Raw genomic sequence first — 22,983 nt, 5'->3', positions numbered from 1 at the left:
GCTGGAGTACGAGGAGCAACAGGCTGGCCTTCGGGCTATCCCGAAGCTCACAAGGGCTCACATCTTCCCGAACGCCTTCCAGAAGATGAGTGTCTGGCTTGCTGTTCAGGCGAGTAACCACTCCTAGTAATTAGTAAGGCTACTTACAGGCGAACTAATGACACAAAACTTTGCTGATGATTTGTCAAAAAAGACAATTTTCAATGCAAGCTCTTTCGTTCAACAACAGTGTGCCATCATTTTCAGCTTTTTAGCGGAAGCACGGCGTCTGCAATGGAGTTTTATAGCAAGCAAGAAGGCTGCCAAAAGCTACATAACTCCGCAGGTACATACGACTTCACGAAGCAGATGAACGATCTATTTGACTGCCTCAACTCAAAAAGACCATAGGACGTGCAATACAACGAAGCCAAGCACATCGCGGTGAGCGAATAAATCACACCCAAATATGTTTTTCTTTTATAGTGTACTCTAGGTTAATATTTCTTGCATTGCAGACATTGAAGGCGAACATAAAGTGGCCGGAGGATCGCTGCACATACATAGAGAGCCTGGCGACGTAGAGGCAGGTGTGGTTCCTTAGCAAACCAACTTGTGGTGCACTGAGGATAACGCTTCACAGCACGGTGGCCCTGATTGATCGACTCTTGAAGTCTGGCTTCCGTTATGTTCTAGATGGAAACCTCGGCCAAGACTTTTTAGAGGTAATTCAGGTACTTTTTGGCACGGAGTGTTGGTGCAGATACCTTTCTTTTTCCCTGTCCAGCGCTTCTTTGGTATAGCCAGGCATGTTGCAGGAGACGGGGGCCAACCAACTGTTCAGCAGTTTTTGTTTATATACCGGATGCGGTCGGTGAACAACCTCATGCGGCCACCTAAGCGAGTTGACGGAAGCGGGCCACAACTGCTTCTCACTCTGCGAGGTCTTTTTGACAAGCAAAAGCCCTCTACGATTCAGGTATTTTGCAATTTGTGTCCTGTATGTGTCCTGAAGTTTCCTTTTTGTCACCTTGAAAATACAGGAAGTTGTGCACATTTCAGGTGGACACACTAGCTGTTCTGCTGGACGATGTCCTGCTGGAGCCAACAACAGACTGCGTGGAGGACATTGGCCCCCTTTCGACCAAAGACTCCATTTTGAATTACCTCGGCGGATATGTGGCCAAGAAGTTTTTTACTTTGGATTGCTTAGGCTGCATCGAAACGATGTTGAGCACAACACTTCAGCCATCTGCCTTGATCCAAACAAAATCGAGAAGCTATTTGAAAGTACCTAGCAGCCGTCTTCTTGCTCTCCTGAAAATTGTTGAATAACATGTAGAGACGTACACGGTGCAAAACATTGCATGCGGTGACGTGTACGCGAGGATTGTTGAGGGCATTTCGCTCGACAGCCGCACAGCGTCAGCAAGTGTAGGTTGTCTGTTGCACTTTTTAGGGACAACAGCTGAGGTTGTGCACTTTTTTTGAGATGTAGATTACATTTCTTCACTCGAGAAAAAAACAAAGCCTTGCGGGCAACTGCGCGCAGTTCATGCCCTGCAAGTGGTGGGCGGAAGCCACAGTGTTAAGCATAGTGGCTGTGTATGTGAGCACGCCTTCCCATTTGTATATAGTGTTGTATATCTTGTATACATTACACTGTAATATTTTCGTACTATTCATATTTATCTGCATATAGTGTAAATAGTGTATATTCAAATACAGTTTATTATAGGCAGTGAGCTAAGGCAGAGTGCAGCTGTTAATGAAACGAAATACACATTGTACAGTAGAGTCACAGATTGTGTAACATTGCTCAGAACAGCTGCAATAGTTTCTAGTGCTTTTCTTCTCCAAAGTGTTGTTCACAGTGTATTTTGTGTAAATAACTGTTTTCCAACTTTATCTCCATTACATCCACCATATGTGAATCTTCCATGCATAAGTACACATCTGACTACTAGGCGGCGTATCATTAGCACCAAATTTAAGATTTATTGCATGCCTTAAATCATAACCGCCCTTCCCCGCCTCCCACCCAAAAAATGAAAAACAAATGTGTGATGAGGTACCTCGGTAGTGGCAGAGGCGGCCAAGCGGCTAGCACTGGCATCAAAAGGAACTTCCAGATTAGGCTGCTGTACTTCCGTTCCCGGAGAAATCATGGGTTGTCGGCTGGTAAATAATAATGCCCTAAACAGTAAACACAAGGAAACGTCAAGCGGCGGGTGTCCCGTGTAAACTGCGTGGAAAGAAGTCATCAATCAAATGTTGGGCACGTTTAGAGCGGTCGCGAAATCCCTCGGCATCGAAAGTCCCCGCGTCAAAAAAGCGATCGGCGCTCACAAACGTGTGTCCAAAACAACTGCGTATTTGTGTGTAAACTCAATTGAAAGGTCTGGAATAAAACTTTTGGCTCAACCATTCAGTTCATCTGAATAGTTGGGTAGTAGCGTGCGAGAGGCGAGCCGAATATAAACCAATGTGATTGCTCCTGTACTACCCAGTCGTGTTTTATTTCGTTCACCTTCCTCCCCCTATTAGCGGCCCTACCAGAATATAAAGCTCACCTACCGGATAAACATAATAGCCCTTTGGCCGGGCGCAAATACAAACATGTTGTCGAGCAGATCAAGCTGTAGCTGCTCGCATCAAGAGCATGGAGCATAAGCATCGTCTTTCAACACTTGCGAGCTATAGCTCGCAAGTACCACTTTGAGGCATCGTAAGTATGCATGTAATTGGGCTATGAGACAATTATTGACACAATGCGTTATCGCGTGGTGTGAGAACACTTTTAATGCCCTGCTGTTTATAAGGAGGGCCCGCACTTCACAGTAAACTACGCTTGCGTTCCAAAGTAAACAGCTCTCATTCGTCTTCAACACTTGATCCCGTTTCAATTTATTTATCTGGTGGCAATGATGCGTTCAGAGACGTTTAAAAAAAGGTAACAGGAAGAACAGCACGCACATAATCGCGTCAAAACGCCGGCCGCAGTGCGCATACAAGCCCAGCAGTGGCGGCGGCTTGTGGCCCCCATACGACGGGTGGCGCCTCTAGCGGAAGATTTTGTCCCTATATCAACTTTCGGGCGGAGTTCCGTGACCAGAAAAGCATTGAAGTACTCTGATAGTATCAATACCAAACTTGGTATGGCATAACCTGGCTGTATGAAGAACATATTTGACTAGTTACTACACGAATATCGTGATATGTATGCCGTGAATGTGATCATTTGCATGTTCTGGCCCTGCAGCTTTTGTGGTGGTTTTGTTCACATGGCATGTTGCAAAACTGGTATGGTATGACATGCTTGCATGGCGAACACAAGCGACAGACCCTAACATGATAATCATGAGTTGCGTGTCATGTAACAACATGACTACATGCTACGCTCGTGTGGCCCCGGCGGCCGTTTCGCTAGGTTCACTTTCACCAAGTTTGGTATTACGGGACGTGAATGGATTACGAAGGTTCGATATTGGTCCAAACATGATAAACATGAGATAAATGTCATAAACAACGTGACTACATGCTACGCTCATAATGCGCTCGTGGCCGTTTCGCTAGGTTCACATGAACTTAACTCGGTATTACGTGACGCGAATGGACGACGAAGGTATGCGACTGGTGCAAACATGATAATCATCAGATGCGTGTCATGCCATAACATGACTACATGCCACAGTCAAGGCACTAATACATTTTGGCGTGACGCGGTGCGCGTGTTCGCCGGCATTCATTTTGTCGCTTCAGGCCGGCGTTGCCACGCCAGGCGCCGGTCCCTCCACATAGTCGCAGGCGCGCACCGCGCTGCGTTGCCTCGACGCGTGCGTGTTTCAGCGCGTCCAGCGTCCCTCCGTCACGAAAAGAGGGAGACGCACTGCCGGCTGCTAATGCGTCGGCGCCAAATTCCGCATGTGGCATTTCGCGGCGGTTCCCGTCCGGCCACGCTGACGGACGCTGCTCGTGCCTGGCGTCAGACTAAATGTGCTCGCGTTTTGCTTAGTTAGCGTCGCTGTGCCCAGCATGCGCACGCGTCAACGCTACATTGGGGTATATTGGGCCCTTAGTGGTGCGCTCGTGGCCGTTTTGCAACCTCCACATATACCGAATTTGGTGTTGCGTTACGCCAATGAATGATGAAATATATGACTGGTGCAATCATGATAATTCTAGCACGCGTGTCATGTAAGAACATAAAAACATTCCACGCTCATAGCGTGCTCGCGGCCGTTTCGCTAGTTTCACATACTAAATTTGATATCACGTGATGTGAATAGATGACGAAGAGAAACGACTCATTCAAACATTCTAATCATGACATGGAAGTCATGTATGGTATCATTTACATCCACCTTGTAACGTTGTGTTGATTTAAAAGTGACATATCAGTATTTATCATTCGTTCTGCGCATATCATCGATTCCCAACGTACGTGGGATCTGGCATTATTTTTCAGGGACTTTACTTCACTGCGGCACTGGATCGCGCCTCAGGGCGTCATTACTTGGCTTTCTTCGACGTTGAGGACAACGCTTCCCTTTCATTCAATAAATAAAAATAATAGAGGCTAACATCCGTATTCACAAACGCTCCTCAACTCGATCCTTCACTCGAAACGCTCCTTGAGTGGTATCTTTTGATTCAGAAACCGGTTCACTTGAAACGCTTCCTTCACTTGGGAAAATCTTGAGCGTTTCATCGAGATCGCCAAGGAAGCAATTGAGCTACCTTTAATCGTACCTCGAGTGAAGTTTATGTGCCAATATCGCGTCTTAGGCAGAACCCGTCTCGCTTTGACGGTGTTACTCGATCAATTGGGCTGCCACCGCGGCGTTCTTTTCACAGTGACGGTAGGCGTTTACTACGAGCTGTCTTCGAACGGTTCGGCAACGGCTACTGTGGCGCCGGGACAAACGGGCGTGGTGTCAAGCGGAGCGCTCACCAGTGCCGTGATGTTCTCTGCTCCGTGCATAAACCACTGGAACACCTGCCTTCGGGTGTGCGTATAATCGTTGTTCGACTGCTCCAAGACTTACTGCGGTCGCGAGTGCTTACAAGTGTTTCGATGAAGCTCGTGCAGTACATCAGTCAGAGCGTGGCGCAAACGCTTGACAAATTATCGGAGAGGAAACGTAATAGCAAACTTTCGATGCGCTGTATTGACCTTACTCCTGGGCGGTTTCCTCTCCGGTGATTCCTTGCTACCCTAGTTGAAATATACGGTGAAACTACCTCCGTTATATGATTGTCTGTGTCAACAATAGGGTAAGTTCTCCCGTTTTTTCTTTCATTTCCTCTCTGCTAAGGTCATATGCACTATTAATTAGGCCAGTTTAGAAAAAAACTAACTGCAATGCAATTGGGCCCAATCAGTGTGCTGTTGTTGTTACTACGCGTGAAACATAGCGTCGATATGCAGTGTATATGCAGCTCACAATACCAATGAGCAACCAAATACAGCTTTAGGGAATCATGCAAAGTTTCGTGCTCTGTAAAACGTGCATGTACGCAAGAATGCATAAAGTGTCGTATAAAAACGCAAACATATGAAATAGAAATACAGTAGATACATTAAAAGGTTTTTTTATATGATTGGAGCCCCACCCTCCTCCTCAAAGAGATATTGCTACGGCAAAAGAAGAGACGCCGTATCTACAAGGCTGTGGATTAGATATATTTGAAACTAGCGGTAATGGCGTGACTACTTGACCAGCGATCGGGTGGAGACAACCCTTCGTCTTCCTCGTCTGGCACACACGCGCGTCGCCCCCTAGAATATCAATATGCATGCATGTAGGAGATCCCTGGCAGCAGAAATGCCGTCTCGGCGCATCTGAATGTCAACGTCACTAGGAAAGTGGTAGGACTTCAAGCGCGCAACATCTACAATATCAATAGCCTGTTGGGCACTTGAAGGCGATGGGGCGACAGGACCAACTTTCTCAGCCACAGTAGTAACCACACGAAGGACTCGGTATGGATCTGTGTAGCGAGGAAGCAGTTTTTCCGACAAGCCAACTTGACGGGTCAGAGACCAGAGCAGGACCAAGGAACCGGACGGGAAGTGTACGTCGCGGTGTCGTTGGTCATACAAACAGCGTTGCTTCTCTTGGTAGATCAGAAAGCGAGTACGGGTGATTTCACGTGCGTGAGCAGCCAGAGTGATAGCGTCCATGGCATATTCTTTCGCCGGTACTGCAGAAACAGTATGACGGTGTCAAGAGGCATTGTTGGTTTTCGGCCAAACAGGAGAAAAAATGGAGAGTAACTGTCAGGGTCATGGCGCGATGAATTGTAGGCAAATGTGATGTACGGCAACGCAAGATCCCAGTCGGTTTGATTGGTAGAAACATGCTAAGCGGGCATGTCTGTAAGAGCTCGATTTAACGGTCCGTGAGTCCATTGTTTAGTGGATGGTATGACGTCGTCAGCTTTTGTCTCGTTTGAAAGGACTGCAAGATGTCGGCTATGACCTTCGACAAAAAAGGTGCGGCCACGGTCTGTAAGCAGCTGCCGTGGTGCTCTGTGTTGAAAATCTCGTCCTTGAGGCAATCGGCGACGTCTGTGGTGCACCTGGAAGAAAGAGCTCGTGTGATGGCATAATGCATGCCGCACTCGGTAGCCACGGCTATCCACTTGTCACCCGAGGAAGACAAGGGGAATGAGATGAGTGGGTCGAAGCCGATGCGGAAGAACGGTTTTGACAGCATGTCAAGTGGTTGAAGGCGTCCGGCGGGAAGTGTCGATTGCGCGTTGCGGCGCTGATATTTCTCACAAGCCGCAAGGTATTTTTTGACTGAGCGCGCAAGCACTAACCAAAAAAATCGTCGGTGTATTTGGTCGTGAGTGCATGACACAGCAATGTGACCGGCAGTCGGAAGGTCATGAAGTTCATGTAGAACTTCCCAGCGAAGTTGTTTCGGAATGACAAGCAGCAGGGCCGGTCCATCATGCTCAAAATTGTGGTGGTATAATACACCATCGTGGAGCACGAATGAGCGATGCGACTGATTGGAAGATGGTGATTCGAGGCACTCAATGATAGCACGCAAGGATGCATCACGGCGTAGCTCGTTACGGATGCATGTCATTGGCGAAACGGAAAAGACGAAAGGGTTGGTTTCAGGTATTGTGTTCGACTCAGCAACCGGGTAGCGGGACAGGCAGTCTGCGTCTTGATGTAGGCGTCCGGACTTGTACGTCACCGTTTAGGTATACTTTTGCAGCCGCAGAGCCCAGCGCCCGAGCCGGCCAGTAGGATCCTTCAGTGATGTAAGCAAACATAGCGCAAGATGGTTAGTTATTACAGAGAAATTTGTGCCATATAAATGTAGGCGGACCTTCCAGACTGCCCAAACATGAGCAAGACATTCACGCTCTGTTATGGAATAGTTGCGCTCAACAGCTGTAAGGAGGCGGCTAGCGTGGGCGACAACACGGTCGACCACCAGCATTGGTTCGGACTACTGTCGGAGCGGGTGGTTCAAAGTGAGCCAATATAGGTAGAGTCGTCAGTAGCGTTATTAGGTGAGAAAAACAGCAGCTCGGTCAGTACCCCACGTAAATGTGACGTCTTTCTTCGGAAGCTCAGTGAGGAGACGAACGATGGTTGCGAAATCTTTCACAAATCATCTAAAGTAGAAAAAAAGTCCTACAAAGCTCCGGACGTCTTCGACCGACAGGGGTAAAGGAAAAGTGGTGACTGCACGAAACTTCTGTGGGTCCGACTGCACCACAGAGGAGTCAAAAAGGTGGCCGAACATCGTAATTTGCCGGCGTCCGAAGTGGCACTTCCATGAGAATAATTGAACGCCTGCCGTGCGGACTATGTCGAAAATAGATGACAAACTCTGAAGGTGGGTCTCGAATGTCGGGGAATGTACAACGATATCATCAAGATAACAAATAGATGTTGACCATTTGAGTCCATCTAGCAGAGTGTTCATCATGCGCTCGAACGTGGCTGGGGAGTTGCATAGTCCACACGGCAAAACCTTGAACTGATATACGCCGGCGGAAGTTACAAACGCAGTCTTCTCTTTGCCTTTCTCGTCCACCGCAATCTGCCAATAGCCAGAACGTAGATAAATTGAAGAAAAATATCGCACGCCGTGAAGATAATCGAGGGCGTCATCGATTTGGGGCAAATAACAAACGTACTTTTTCATGATGCTATTAGGATGGCGATAATCCACGCAGAAGCGCCACGTGCCATCTTTCTTTTTAACGAGCACAACGAGGGACGACCAAGAGCTCGAAGAGGGTTCATGATTTTCTTTGGCTAGCATCTTGATGACTTCTTGTTGAATTGCTTCATGCTCGGTGGTAGACACCCATTACAGTCACAGATGAATGAAATGAAAATCCCCTGTGTTAATGTGGTGCTTGACGAGTGAAGTCTGGCTGAGTGGACGGCTGTCTATGTCGAATATGTCGTGGTATGAAGCCAGAAGGCGGCATAGCGCGGCTGACTTCTCAGGTTTGAGGTCCGGGGCGATCATGGAGCGTAAGGTAGAATCGAGGCACGTGGTCCTGCGAGTGAAGTGGGTGATCGGGACATACGTCTGCCGCAAAACAGGTGACGTGGTCGTCAATTAGGGGCTCAGCGTGGCGACCGATATTCCTTAAGGTAGCACTCGTTATATGAAACCAAAATTGATAACAGGTATATATGTTAGGTTAGAGGCCTTGGTTACGACGGAGTGTGTAACAGTAATGTCACGCGCAAGGAGAACGTCAGGAATCGTCGTCACGATATAATCACCATCGAGCACAGCAGAGGATGTTGCCAATTCAACGAATGTTAGAACTTCGAATGGTATCCGGAAGAAGTGAGTGATGCGCAGGCTGTTCGGGAGTACAGGGTGAGAATCCGAGAGAAGAGGAAGTTATAGGCAGAGAACTCTGGCGGCACAATCGATCAGGGCAGAATGCGTCAATAGGAAGTCCATGGCGAAGATTAGGTCGTGAGGGCAATTTTCAAGGGGACTTTTCAAACGGGGACTTGGCGGCTGGTAATTCTAACACCAGCAGTACACATTCCGGTGATGCCACAATTCTACCTTCAGCGACACGGAGGGCTTTGTCGCTGCAGTGGTGATGACTTTTATGAGTAGGTGACCCAGATGAGCACTGATTATGGAGACTTGATCTCCGGTATCAATTATTGCCGTCAAAGAAATACCGTCTACATACACCTCAATAGAGTTCGTATTAGTGGGGAGCGTCAACGGAGAATTTGGATCAGTCGCAATTGATGCAGTACTACCTCCCGGAGCTCCATGATCTCGTTTTCCGTCCGAGAGGATCCATAGTTGACCGGCGACAGATAGCGGCGTGGTTAGGGCGGTGGGGAAAGGTGGTGTTGAGGTGACGGCAAACAGGCGGTGGAGCGGCTGGTAGGGACGTCGGAAGAAGAGTACACACGACTGGGCGAATACTGACGGCAATCCTGGTATGGGCGTAAAGAGGAAATTGGGCTCCAGTTTGGGGGCTTCCAAATGCGGCGGCAGTAGCGGGAAATATGACCAACTCGGTGGCACTGGAAGCAGATCGGCTTGTCTTCTGCAGTTCTCCATTCCATCGGATTGCGGGATCGCGGAAGAAAATGTGAGTCATGGCGTGATGCATTTATTGTCATTGGTATAGAGGCGGGTCGGGAGACAGAGCAGGCCACAGGAAAACCAAGCTTTGCAATTTCCTGCCTCACGACGGCTCGAATAACGGAGACCGCCGGAGGCGTTTTTGCGGTGCCTTTGTCGAGCGGATGCGGAGGAAATGGTGCCAGACTTGACGCCTCAAGCTCCCGTCGAACTATACGTGTCACGCTGTCCTGCATGGGTGGTGTGGCACCGAGATCGAAGCAGGTTCATGTAACAGCCGTGTTTGGTAGCCGCGTAAATGGAGGCAAAACACGGCGGCTTTTGACTATTCCGAAGCGGTGCCATTCCTTAATATTCATATTGCTACATGCATGTTGACATTTTGTGGGACGCTGCGCTTGTGTGCCTGATGAAGAGGACGAAAGGTGATCTCCACTCGAAGTCTGGTCAACCGGATATGCCACTGCTGCTGCTGGTTTAAAATATATTTCATGCACAGCCTCGTCGATACGGCGTCTCTCTTCCGTAACATATTTGATGGAGGTGGAACGTTCCTCGTCATCACCACGAAGCTTCACAAGGCCACACCGTCCAGCCTGCGGCCATGGCTTTCACGATAGCAACCCGTCAATGCCATCAGCTGGAGCACCAGCTACTACATTCCTTGCGATGTCCCACCCCGTGATCATGGTACGTACCCCCCCAAGCCTGGCCTTGATGTCAACTACTGGCTCCGCATGTACGAGCGCGTTAGCCTGTCTCACCGATGGCACCCTACCTTGATGCTAGCCAACGTAATTGTTTACTTGGATGGTACCCTGCTGTATGGTTCGACGCTCATGAGGCCGAGCTCACCAGCTGGGACATCTTCAAGGAGCGACTACGCGACATCTTTGGAGACCTCTCCGGTCGACCAACGGCCGCACGACAAGAGCTAGCCACCCGAGCACAGCAATCCACGGAGTCGTATGTCTCGTACATACAGGACGTGCTCCCTTTGTGCCACGAAGTGGACGAGCTAATTATCGAGAGCGACAAGGCAGGCCACATACATAAGGGCATCGTGGATGACGCTTTCAACCTGCTCGTGTACAACAACGTCACGACCGTCGATATCATAATTAAGGAATGCCGCCGCTTCAAAATGGCTGAAAACCGCGAAGTTTGGTCCAAATTTTCACGGCTCCCTAACACAGCTGTCACGTCAACCTGTACCCATCTTGGTGCCGCACCACCTTTGCACGAGAATTTCACACGCATCGTTTGGCGCGAGCTTCAGGTGGCCCATTCGGCGCCGTTTCATGCACTTCCGCTCGACCAGGGCACCGTGCAAATACCTCCGGCCGTGTCAGTTATTCAGGCAGTCGTGCGACAAGAAATTGCTAACCTTGGTTTTCCTGTCACCTCTCCGTCTTGCGACCGTACTACAGACCGGTGCCAATAAATGCACCACGCCACGACCCATACTTTCTGCCCTGATCCCGAAATCGGACGGAATGGATAACACCAGATGATAAGCCTCTCTGCTTCCGCTGTCACCGAGTTGACCATGTCTACCGCTACTGCCGCAGCACTTGGACGCCCCCCCCCCCCCCGTTGGAGCCAATTTTCCTCTTCTCCTTGGCCATACGCGGACCCTTGTCGGTATTCGCCCAGCCACGAGTATCCTGCTTCCGACGCGCCTAACAGCCAGTCTACCGCTCGTTCACCGTCACCGCAACGCCGCCGCTATCCATCGCCAACTAATTATGGATCTTTCCGGATGGAAAACTAGATTATGCAGCTCCTGGAGGTAGTGCTGCATCAAGTGCGGCTGACCCAAGTCCTCCTTAGACGCTACCTACTAAGAAGAATTTTCTAGAAGTGCATGTAGACTGTCTTTCTTTGACGGCTTTAGTTGACACTGGAGCTCAGGTGTCTACAATCAGTGCTCGTCTCTGTCGCCGCCTCAAAAAAGTACTCACGCCAGCCGCAACACAGGCAGTCCGTGTCACCGATGATGGAACTGTGGTCGTCATTGGAATGTGTACCACTCGTATTAGCCGTGCCGGCTGCCATGGTGCTGTTTTATTTACCATGCTCTACAATTGCCCTCATGACCCCATCTTCGGGATGGAATTCTTATCGACGCATCCTGCCCTGATTGACTGTTCCATCGGCACTGTCTGTTTATAACTTCCTCTTTTTTCAAGATTCTCACCCAGAGCTGCCAAAATCCTCTGTACCACAGACTTCAGTCAGTTTCCGCCAAAAGCCCTCAAATTCATTGAAGTAGCAACCAGTTCACGCGTTGTTAACTGTGATTATTTTGTCAGACCTATTCCAGATGTTCTCCTGGTGCGCGAGCTCACTGTGCCACACTCCGTCGTAACCATGGCCTCTAACAGAACATCTCTTCCCATTATAAATTTCGGTTTCACGCAGCAAGTACTACCGCACGGAATTTCAGCCGCCACGCTTCGACCCTTAATAGACGGCCATGTCACCACTTCTGCGGCAGATGCATGCTCCGATCTTTCATGTCGCCCGCGGGATGCCACATCTCTCGTTGCGGCCTGGCGCCCTATGATCGACCCGAAACTCAAACCTAAGCAATCCGACGCCATATTCCGCCTTCTAACTATATACCATGACATATTTGACATCGACAGCAGTCCACTCGGTCAGACTACCCTTGTGAAGCACATTATAACTGTCGATTCTTCACCCATTCACCGCCGACCATACCAGGTGTCTGCCACAGAGCGTAAGGTAATTCAAGAAGTCTACAATATACTAGCCAAAAAAATTACTGAACCCTACTCGAGCCCTCAAACATCTCCTGTTGTGTTCGTTAGAAAGAAAGATGACACATGGCGCTTCTGCGTCGATTACTGTCATCTTAATCGAATCACGAAAAAGGACGTTTATCCTTTGCCTCGAAATGACGATGCCCTCGACTGTCTCCATGGCGCGCGATACTTTTCTTCAATCGACCTATGTTCTGGCAATTAGCAGATTTCAGTGGACGAGAAAGACCAAGAAAAGAAGTGTTTGTAACCCCTGACGGCCTACACCAATTCAAGATGATGCCGTTTTGGCTATGCAACGCCACAGCCTCATTTGAACCCTTTGAACCCTTGTAACAACAGCCTCATTTGAACCATTTGAACCCTTGTAATAGCGAGTCATAGACTCGCTATTACAAGGGTTCAAGTGGTCAACATGCCTGTGCTACCTGGATGATTTCCTTGTATATTCACCTACATTTGAGACACACCTCCAGCGTTTGTCAGCGGTTCTCGACATCTTCCGCACTATTGGCCTTCAACTAAACTCGTTGAAATGTCACTTCGGCCGCCAGCGGATTACGGTGTTGGGCCACCTTGTCGACGCATCAAGTGAGCAGCCTGACCCGGAGAAAATTCGGGCCGTCACGAGCTCTCCTGTACCGCAGTTGGTCATGAACGTCCGGAGCTTTGGGGGCTTTGTTCCTATTTTAGCAGATTCGTGAAAGATTTGCAACAATCGCTCGACCACTCACCGACCTTCTGACGAAAGACGTGACTTTTACGTGGGATTCCGCCCAAGCTGCCGCTTTTTCTTACCTCATCACCTTTCTCACGACTCCACCTATATTGGCCCACTTTGACCCGTCCGCTCCTACAGAAGTCCGAACCGATGCGAGTGGTCACGGGATTGAAGTCGTCCTAGCCCAACGCCAGCAGCAACACGACCGCGTTATCACCTACGCTAGCCGCCTACTCACTGCTGCCGAATGCAACTATTCAATAACAGAGCGTGTGTGTCTTGCCCTTGTTTGGGCCGTCACGAAGTTCCGCCCATAATTATATGGCACAGACTTCTCTGTAATAACAGAATTACCATGCAATATGTCGGCTTTCTTCACTGAAGGATCAATCCCGGCTGCGGCGGCTGCATTTCCGATGGAGGTGGAAATGTTGTAGACCCGTGTGCTCAGATTTGGGTGCTCATTAAAGAACCCCTGGTGGTCGAAATTTCTGGAGCCCTCCACTACGGTGTCTCTCATATTCGTATGGTGGTTTTGGAACATTAAACCCCAATTATCAATCAATTAACTGAAGGATCCTACGAAGCGGCTCGGCGCTGGGTTCTGCGATTGCAAGAGTATACCTACATGGTGACGTACAAGTCTGGACACCTACATCAGGACGCCGACTGTCTGTTTCCCTGCATGGTTAATGAGTCGAGCACTATGCCTGAAACCGACACCGAGCCTTCAGTCTTTTCCCGTTCGCAAATGAGATGCCTCGGTTATAAGCAGTGCCATGATGCGTCCTCGCGTGCCATCATTGAGCGCCTCAAATCACCATCTTTCATGCAGTTCCATCGCTAATTCTTGCTTCACGATGGTGTATTATACCGCCAAAGGTTTGAGCCGAATGGACCGGTCCTGCTGCTTGTCATTCCGAAACACCTTCACTCGGAAGTTCTACATGTACTTTATGACCTCCCGACTGCTGGTCACCTTGGTGTGGCACGCACTTTTGACCTAATACGCCAACGCTTCTTTCGGTCAGGGCTTGCGCGCTCAGTCAGAAGATACGTTGCAGCTTGTGAGAAATGCCAGCGGCGCAAAACAACATTGACACTTCCCGCCGGATGCCTCCGAACACTTAAAATTCCGTCATAACCGTTCTTCCGTGTTGGCTTGGACCTACTTGGCTCTTTTCATTTGTCTTCCTCGGGTAACAAGTGGATAGCTGTGCCCACGGTCTACGCCACGCGCTATGCCATCACTTGAGCTCTTCCAACAAGATGCGCCCCAGATGTCGCTGACTTTCTTCTCCAGGACGTGACTTTGCAACAGGGAGCCCCACGGCAGCTGCTTACAGACCGTCACCGCACTTTTTTGTCGAAGGTCGCAGCCGACATCTTGCAGTTCTGTCAAACGATACACAAGCTGAATACGTCATACTACCCGCAAACCAATGGACTCATGGAGTGTCTAAATCGAACTCTTAGAGACATGCCCGCTAAGTATGTTCTACTAACCACACCGACTGGGATCTCACGTTGCCGTAGGTCACATTTGCCTGAAATTCTTCTCGCCACGACACTGCCGCTTACTCTCCGTTTTTTCTGTTGTTCGGCCGGGAACCTAATTTACCCCTAGAGAGAGTCATGCCGTCTACCGCCAGACCGACCAGCGCATATGCCCTTGACGCTATCACTCGTGCTGCTCACGCACGCGGAATCACCCGCACTTGCTTTCTGGCCTTTCAAGAGAACCAGCGGCGTTTGTACGATGGACGGCACCGTGAAGTGCACTTCATACTCGGTTCATTGGTTCTACTGTGGTCCCCGACCCGTCAAGTCGGCTTGTCGGAAAAACTTGTTTCCCGCTACACAGGTCTATATCGAGTCCTTCGTGAGGTTACTCCTGTGACATACAAAATTGCCCCTGCTGCCTCATTGCCTCAACTGCCCCACAGACCACCGATATCATACAGGTGGCACGCTTGAAGCCTTACCACTTTTCTGCTGACGTTGACATCTAGATGCGCCGAGACGGCACTTCTGCCACCGAGGATTATGCTACATGCATGTTCACATTTTGTGGGACGATGTGCGTGTGTGTTTGATGAAGTGGACGAAGGGTGGTCTCGGTTCGACGTCTCGTCTACCGGTCACGCCATCGCTGCTGCTGGTTTGAAATATATTTCATCCACAGCCTCGTCGAGAGGGCGTCTTTCTTCCGTAACAATATCTACAATCGTGATGTTGCTGTACAAGAGCAAGTTGAAGGTGTCGTACGTGATGTCTTGAGTATGTGGCCCACCTTTTCAATACCTGTGATTTGTCCACTTTCTGACACAGCTCGAGCACGTCCTTTATGGACGGGGTATACGACTCAGTTGAGGACTGTAAACGAGTAGCAAGTTCTTTTCGTGCTTCCATTTGGCGACCGGACGGGTCCCCAAAGATGTCGCGTAGTCGCTCTTTGAAGATATTGCTGCTGGTGAGCTTGGTCTTATGGGTGTCGAACCAAAAACGTGGAGTGCCATCCAAGCAAAAGATTACGTTGGCTAGCGTCATGGTTGGGTCCCATCGATGTGTCTGCCCTATCGAAAATCCTAGATTGATGGAAGCTGGAATAGTTGGCGTATATGGTGAAAAGAATAGTGGATATGGTGGAATCATTAGTGCATATGGTGGGAACTGTTGTGAACATAATGGCTGATGAAGGCGAGAGTGGAAAAAATGATGGCAGATGGTGGTGGTGGTGGCGAGGCAATGGTGGTGACGGTGGGAAATGCCGGCTGATGATGGCTAGAGTGAACAAAAATGGTGGCAGATGGTGGTGGTGGTGGCGAGCCAATGGTGGTGACGGTGGAAAATGCCGGCTGATGATGGCGAGGCAAAACGTGTTTGGTGGAAGGCTTGGTGAGCAAACGGATGACGGAGGCGTGATGGAAGCTTGGTGGATGATAGTGGAATAGTGAAAAGACACATGATTTTATGTGAAATCACTTATTTGTAGTGTTTCACTCTTGTATGCGCCGAGATACATGTTTGGAATCAAAAGAAACGAACGCTGCTCATTACGCTTTCTATCACGTTTATTTTTTTATTCCTGTGGTGTCAACAATGCTTTCATTTTGTGGAACGTACAATATGCGGCCGTCATTGTTTACATTTTGCGCACGTACTTACATCGGTTTGACATCCGTGATACGTTTTTTTGTTGTGATGTTTAGAGAAATATATGCCTCTGTGAACAGTGACAAATGTTTTACATCGGTGTGCATCATCATCATCATCATCATCATCATCATCATCAGCCTGGCTACGTCCAGTGCAGGACAAAGGCCTCTCCCATGTTCCGCCAGTTAACCCAGTCCTGTGCTTGCTGCTGCCAATTTATACCCGCAAACTTCTTAATCTCATCTGCCCACCTAACCTTCTGTCTTCCCCTAACCCGCTTTCCTTCTCTGGGAATCCAGTTAGTTACTCTTAATGACCAGCGGTTATCCTGTGTACGCGCTACATGCCCGGCCCATGTCCATTTCCTCTCCTTTATTTCAACTATGATATTCTTAACCCCCGTTTGTCCCCTAATCCACTCCGCTCTCTTCTTGTCTCCCAAGGTTACACCCAACATTTTTCTTTCCATTGCTCGCTGCGTCATCCTCAATTTAAGCTGAAACCTCTTTGTGAGTCTCCAGGTTTCTGCTCCGTAGCTAAGTACCGGCAAGATACAGCTGTTATATACCTTCCTCTTAAGAGATGTTGGCAATCTGCCTGTCATAATTTGAGAGTGCTTGCCGAATGTGCTCCACTCCATTCTTATTCTTCTAGTTGCTCCAATCTCGTGGTTAGGCTCTGCAGTTATTACCTGCCCTAAGTAGACAAAGTCCTTTATAACTTCAAGTGCACTATTACCTATCTCGAAGCGCTGTTCCTTTCCGAGGTTGTTGTACATTACTTTTGTTTTCTGCAGATTAATTTCAAGACTTACCTTTCTGCTCTCCTTGTGTAACTCCGTAATCATGAGTTGCAATTCGTCCCCAGAGTTACTCAGCAATGCAATGTCACCGGCGAAGCGCAGGTTACTAAGGTATTCTCCGTTAACTCTTATCCCTAACTGTTCCCATTCTGGGCTTCTGAAAACCTCCTGTAAGCACGCGGTAAATAGCATTAGGGAGATTGTGTCCCCCTGCCTTACACCCTTCTTGATTGGTATACTGTTGCTTTCTTTATGAAGCACTATGGTAGCAGTTGATCCCCTGTAGATTTCTTTCAGAATGTTTATATATACTTCATCTACGCCCTGATTCCGCAGTGTCTGCATGACGGCTGATATTTCTACTGAATCAAACGCCTTCTCGTAATCTATGAAGGCTATGTATAGTGGTTGGTTATACTCAGAGCATTTTTCTATTACCTGATTGATAGTATGAATGTGGTCAATTGTTGAGTAGCCTGTTCGAAATCCTGCTTGTTCCTTTGGTTGATTGAATTCTAATGTTTTCTTTACTCTGTTAGCAATTACTTTTGTAAATAGCTTGTACAATACAGAGAACAAGCTGATCGGCCTGTAATTCTTCAAGTCCTTGTCATCTCCTTTCTTATGTACTTAGATGATGTTAGCGTTCTTCCAAGACTCTGGTACCCTTTTCGTCAGGAGACACCTCGTAAACAGGGTGGCTAGTTTTTCTAACACAATCTGTCCTCCATCTTTCACCAGATCTGATGTTACCTGATCCTCACCAGCAGCTTTGCCTCTTTGCATGCTCTCCAAAGGTTTTCTGACTTCTTCTATCATTACTGGTGGGGTGTCATCTGGGTTACTGCTGGTTCTTATAGTATTAAGGTCGTGGTTGTCTCGGCTACTGTACAGATCTCTGTAAAACTCCTCCGCTATTTTAACTATCCTATTCATATTGGTAGTTATTTTGCCTTCTTTGTCCCTTAGTGCGCACATCCGACTTTTGCCTATCCCAAGTTTCCTCTTCACTGCTTTGACGCTTCCTCCGTTTTTCAGAGCGTGTTCAATTCTCTCCATATTATACCTTCTTATAACGCATAATTTACGCCTATTAATCAGCTTCGAAAGCTCTGCCAGTTCTATTTTGTCTGTTGTACTTGACACTTTCATGCTTTGACGCTTCTTAATTAGGTTCTTCGTTTTCTGGGAAAGTTTGCCAGTGTCCAGTCTAACTACCCTGCCTTAAGCTTCCACTGCACACTCCGTAATGATACTCGTTAGATTATCATTCATTGTATCTACGCTAAGGTTGGTTTCCTCACTAAGAGCCGAGTACCTGTTCTGCAGCGACACTCTGAATTCCTGTACTTTCCCTCTCAGTGATAGCTCATTGATTGGCTTCTTGCGTATCAGTTTCTGTCGTTCCTTCTTCAAATCTAGGCGAATTCGAGACCGTACCATTCTATGGTCACTGCATCGTACCTTGCCAACCACTTCCACATCCTGCACGATTCCTGGGTGTGCAGTCTTTATAAAGTCTATTTCATTCTTATTTTCGCCATCAGGGCTCCTCCATGTCCACTTGCGGTTTTCTCGTTTTCGGTAGAAGGTATTCAAAATCCGCAAATTATTGCGTTCTGCGAATTCTACTAGTAGCTCTCCTCTGGCGTTTCTAGTGCCGATGCCATAATCTCCTACTGCCTGGTCTCCAGCCTGCTTCTTCCCTACTTTTGCATTAAAGTCGCCCATCACTATAGTATACGGTGTTTTTACCTTACTCATTGCCGATTCCACGTCTTCATAGACGCTTTCAACTGAAGCGTCATCATGGCTGGATGTAGGCGCGTAAGCCTGTACTACCTTCATCATGTATCTTTTATACAGTTTAATTACAATACCTACCACCCTTTCATTATAGCTATAATATTCCTCTATGTTGCCAGCTGTGAATTAGGAACCCCACTTCCAGTTCTCTTCTGTCTGCCAAGCCCCGATAGCAAAGGACGTGCCCGTTCTGTAGCACCGTATAGGCCTCATCTGTCCTCCTAACCTCACTGAGCCCTATTATATCCCATTTGCCACCCTCTAGCTCCTCGAATAGTACAGCTAGACTTCCCTCACTAGATAAGGTTCTAGCGTTAAACGATGCCAAGTTCAGGTTCCAATGGCGGCCTGTAGTCCAGAGATTCTTACCACCCTCTGCTGCGTTGCAGATCTAACCGCTGCCGTAGTCAGCTGCTTCGCAGCTGCTGGGAACTGAGGGTCGCGAGTTATTTGGCGTATACATGTGGGAGGTAGTGGCCAGATACTGCACCAGGGTAGCCAATCCTTCTCTGGTGAGGGAGTGCGCTCCCTGTGGTGGTTACCGGTGAGGCCGCACCTCAGGCCTCTTAGTGCAGTTCCATCAACACGCGTTTTTTTGTTTTTTTTTCTTCCCAGTTGAGAACTGCGCGGCACCGGGCACGTGGTCCAACTTGTTGTTTTCACAGAGTCACACTGTTTTCCGCTCCAATAATTTAAAATTTTCGTTTGTAATAGCAGTATTTGTAGCGGTTGAACTCCCTGTATCTTCACGAACAAATAGAACCACTCTGACCATCCTAGGACCAAAATTGCTAAAGTTATAGGTAGATATGTGCAGAGCTCACTTACCCGTGCCGCTGACGCGGCCGCTCCCGCAGTTGGAATAATCTGTGCTTATTGGCTAAGAGTTGGAGGAGCAGTTCCGGTGGGCTTAATTCGCTGTGGAAGCTGTTTCGCCAAACCCAGCTCAAGCAGTGACAGCAGTCCGGCAACACTGAGTGTGTCTTCTGAATAAGTCTCTTTTGACGCTCTCAGTTGAATTGGGCACTCGCGGTTTTTTCTACGGCTATCTCCGGATTTTACCGACTCAATTGAGACCTGATTTGTCGTCCTGGGGTGTGTAAAAGCCGAGATATGACTCGTTGTCCTCAAAGTGGCTTGGTTGCACACAAGTTGGCGGACCCCATATGGTCATAAGGTGGGAACAATTGCTTGTGGGTTTGTTTTCGCCGGTCAGATACCGGTAAGATTGAGCTCAGAGCCCGAAATCCTCCTTCTGCGTGATTTATTAATGTTACCAATATTTGTTGTGATCTTTTGCCTTTTATTCAATCTTTGAGCTCGAGGGGGCAGGTGCTAAAGTCCGCTGTCAACATGGCAGCCCCTATAGGGCGGATACACGTGTTACCCACAGTTGATTTTTGGTGAAGAAAAACCGTTTTTTCCCGCATATTCAAGATAAGATGGTAGCGGCGAGGCTCCGGGACGTCCCAAGAAGAATCGAGGGTGGTTTTCCAGGTGCGTAGTAGCTTTTTCTTGCGGAATTCCTGATTTGATCGAAGTGGAGCCAGCGGCTGCTGTTGTTAGGCCTAACCGAAGTATGAGTCGTTAATTTCTCAAGTTGTAACTGTTTTGGGCGGCTAAACATCGGTGTGCAGTTGTCGAGAAATAAACGAGCTCTGGTTCGCAATGGCCCCTTTTATTGTTAGAGCAGAACACAGCGGTCACTTGATGTCGGCACGCTAGAGACGCAACTCTGGCAATTCTTCGACACTCTATTGCTTGAGCCGTACTTTTAAGTTATCAAAGTGCGTACAAATATGCATAAACTTTCACTTTTGAAATGCGTCGAGACGAGCTATAACGAATTATACGTTAACCCTTCTGTATTACCACCATTATTTCCACCAAAAGTTAATCCTGCTGACCGAACCCGTATAAGTCGATTGGAACCACCTTCCCTCTTCCGTTGTAACAATAACAGACCCTTTGTTATTCAAGACTGCAATTTCTCAGCAATGCTTGTAACTATACGCAGTTTCCATTATCTATCTTTGTCTTGTATGTGCTTGAATTCTTATACATTTTTAGTTGACTTATGTTGCCTTCCCGATTTGCGCATCTGACACTTGTTTCTTTATTTTGTCTTTTTTCCTTGTGTGTTATAAATGTTGTACCCAACCCCTCTGTAATGCCCTACGGGCCCTGAGGGTATTCTAATAAATAAAGAAGTGTTATTGGCGCTTCTGGGTTTCAGAATGCACGATTTCGACGAGTAAAATTGACAATACAGCACATCTGTCGCACCATTTGATCTAAATAAAGTTTTTTTATTATGTACGGTGTCCTCGCAAAAAAAGGCAAACATCAACGCGAAGCGCTTGCAGCACTTCCACCAAGTATACGCCTCCCCTCACTGGCAGCCGCCAGTCGCATTCGCCGGCTCTTCACTGTCTCTTATGCGAGAACAGAGACTCGTCAATTTGTATGCGTACCTAACCAATATGATAGCGTAATGTTTCTGGCGCACTGCATTCTTTATGGCCAAGCTGTTATGTAGTTGTTGCTAACGGCAGAGCAACAGCGGTGCGCTGGCACGACTGCACTGTGCTTTGCGCAAAAAACACCAGAATCAATTGTGTGGGCGTATCTATCGAATTAGCATAGAAGCGTCATAAAGCCCGAACAGACATCGCCCTTTGGAAAGATCGAGACGCGGATATTAAAGTTGGAAGTAACCGCCGATAAACTCTACCTGTTCCTCAGTCCACTGAGTTGTTTCTTTCTCTTGTGGTTGTGAATTGTAACAAAAACATAGCGCTGTTGCCATTATCGTAGTGGCAATTTATTTATTTGTTTATTTACTAATACTGCCAATCTCATCAAAAATTATAGCAGGGAAGGCATATGAAAACGAATATTTGTTACACAGATTCATATTGACAGAAAACACAAAAAAGCCGGAATTATAAAATAACATGCAAATCACAGGTTATACATTGCCAATAAAGAACACGTAATTGTTACAGGCATCAGTTGTTCGTGTTTATAAAATGTGGAAATGTTTGTAGCAGGTACAGATCGCATTCATTTCGAGCAATTGAGGAACAAACTTTAATGTGAACAGTGAATTTGTGAGTTGACTACTTACCTAACACCGAAGTTGCAATCTGTTTGCGTGGCACAGCAGTTAGTGTGCTCAGTTGAGAATCCGAAGACGGCAGGTTCTATTCCGCGCTTTCACACCTTTTTTTTTCTTTTACCGGTGCTTTCTACATCAATTTTCATACAAATATTTTTATCATTTCTTTAGTGAAAGCTCGTCAGAGTGGTTCTTACGCTGCTTCGCGCTCCAGCAATACCGGCTGGGGCACGCCATCTACCATCCGCTCTACCATACACCACCATACACCATGTGCCACAACATCATTTCCAGTGCCATATTCTACCAAAATGGTGAATGGTGGAATTCCCCATTCTTATGTTGGACGTTTTTTTCAATAGGTTGGCTAACACGCTCCTACATACGAAACCAGTAGTCAACGTCAAGCACAGGTTGTGAGGAGAATGTACCGAGATCACGGGGGTAAGGCATCGTCAGGTATGTAGTGGTTGGAGCTACAGATGTAGATGCTGACGGATTGTCGTCATCGGTAGCCATGGCTGGAGTCTGAACGGTGCGGCTCTGCGAAGCATCGTGGTGAGGTTGGGAAACGTTCCACCTCCACTAAATGTGTTACGGAAAAGAAAAGACGTCGTATGGCTGTGAATTAGATGTATCTGAAACCAGTGGTAATGGCGTGATGGCGTGACCAGCTGACCAGTGATCGAGCAGAGACAAACCTTCATCTTCGTCAGGCACACACGCGCGTTGCCCCCTAGAATATCATTGTTTATGAATGTAGCAATATTGCTTGCTACGCCATTGATTTGGGCACTTAGAATATGGAGGTACGTAACCATATGCCTGGTCAGCTGCCCAAGTGCCTGAGCTAAGCATGTGTGAAAATAGCCAATGCTCAATAACTCAACCATGTTTGTTGTTTATTGCAAGAAATATTAATGAACTTGCGTGCGCTCCACGACAAGTAAACAAAATGAAGCTTTGGTGTCTTAGCTATTACGTTTTTATAT

The 22,983-nt window shown here is 47.8% G+C and overlaps 1 protein-coding gene across 1 annotated transcript; it reads left to right on the top strand.

Moving 5' to 3' along the window:
- The first annotated feature begins 565 nt into the window (after nucleotides 1-565).
- On the top strand, nucleotides 566-1,491 carry LOC119172488 (uncharacterized). The gene is made up of 2 exons (XM_075888675.1): nucleotides 566-958; nucleotides 1,042-1,491. Exons 1-2 carry the CDS (start codon nucleotides 845-847, stop codon nucleotides 1,312-1,314), a joined length of 387 nt encoding a protein of 128 aa, XP_075744790.1. The 5' UTR covers nucleotides 566-844; the 3' UTR covers nucleotides 1,315-1,491.
- The last annotated feature ends 21,492 nt before the right edge of the window (nucleotides 1,492-22,983 follow it).

Source organism: Rhipicephalus microplus, chromosome 3 (genome assembly GCF_043290135.1).
Source record: "Rhipicephalus microplus isolate Deutch F79 chromosome 3, USDA_Rmic, whole genome shotgun sequence".
NCBI lineage: Eukaryota > Metazoa > Arthropoda > Arachnida > Ixodida > Ixodidae > Rhipicephalus > Rhipicephalus microplus.
This window is presented reverse-complemented; position numbering and strand designations above follow the sequence as displayed.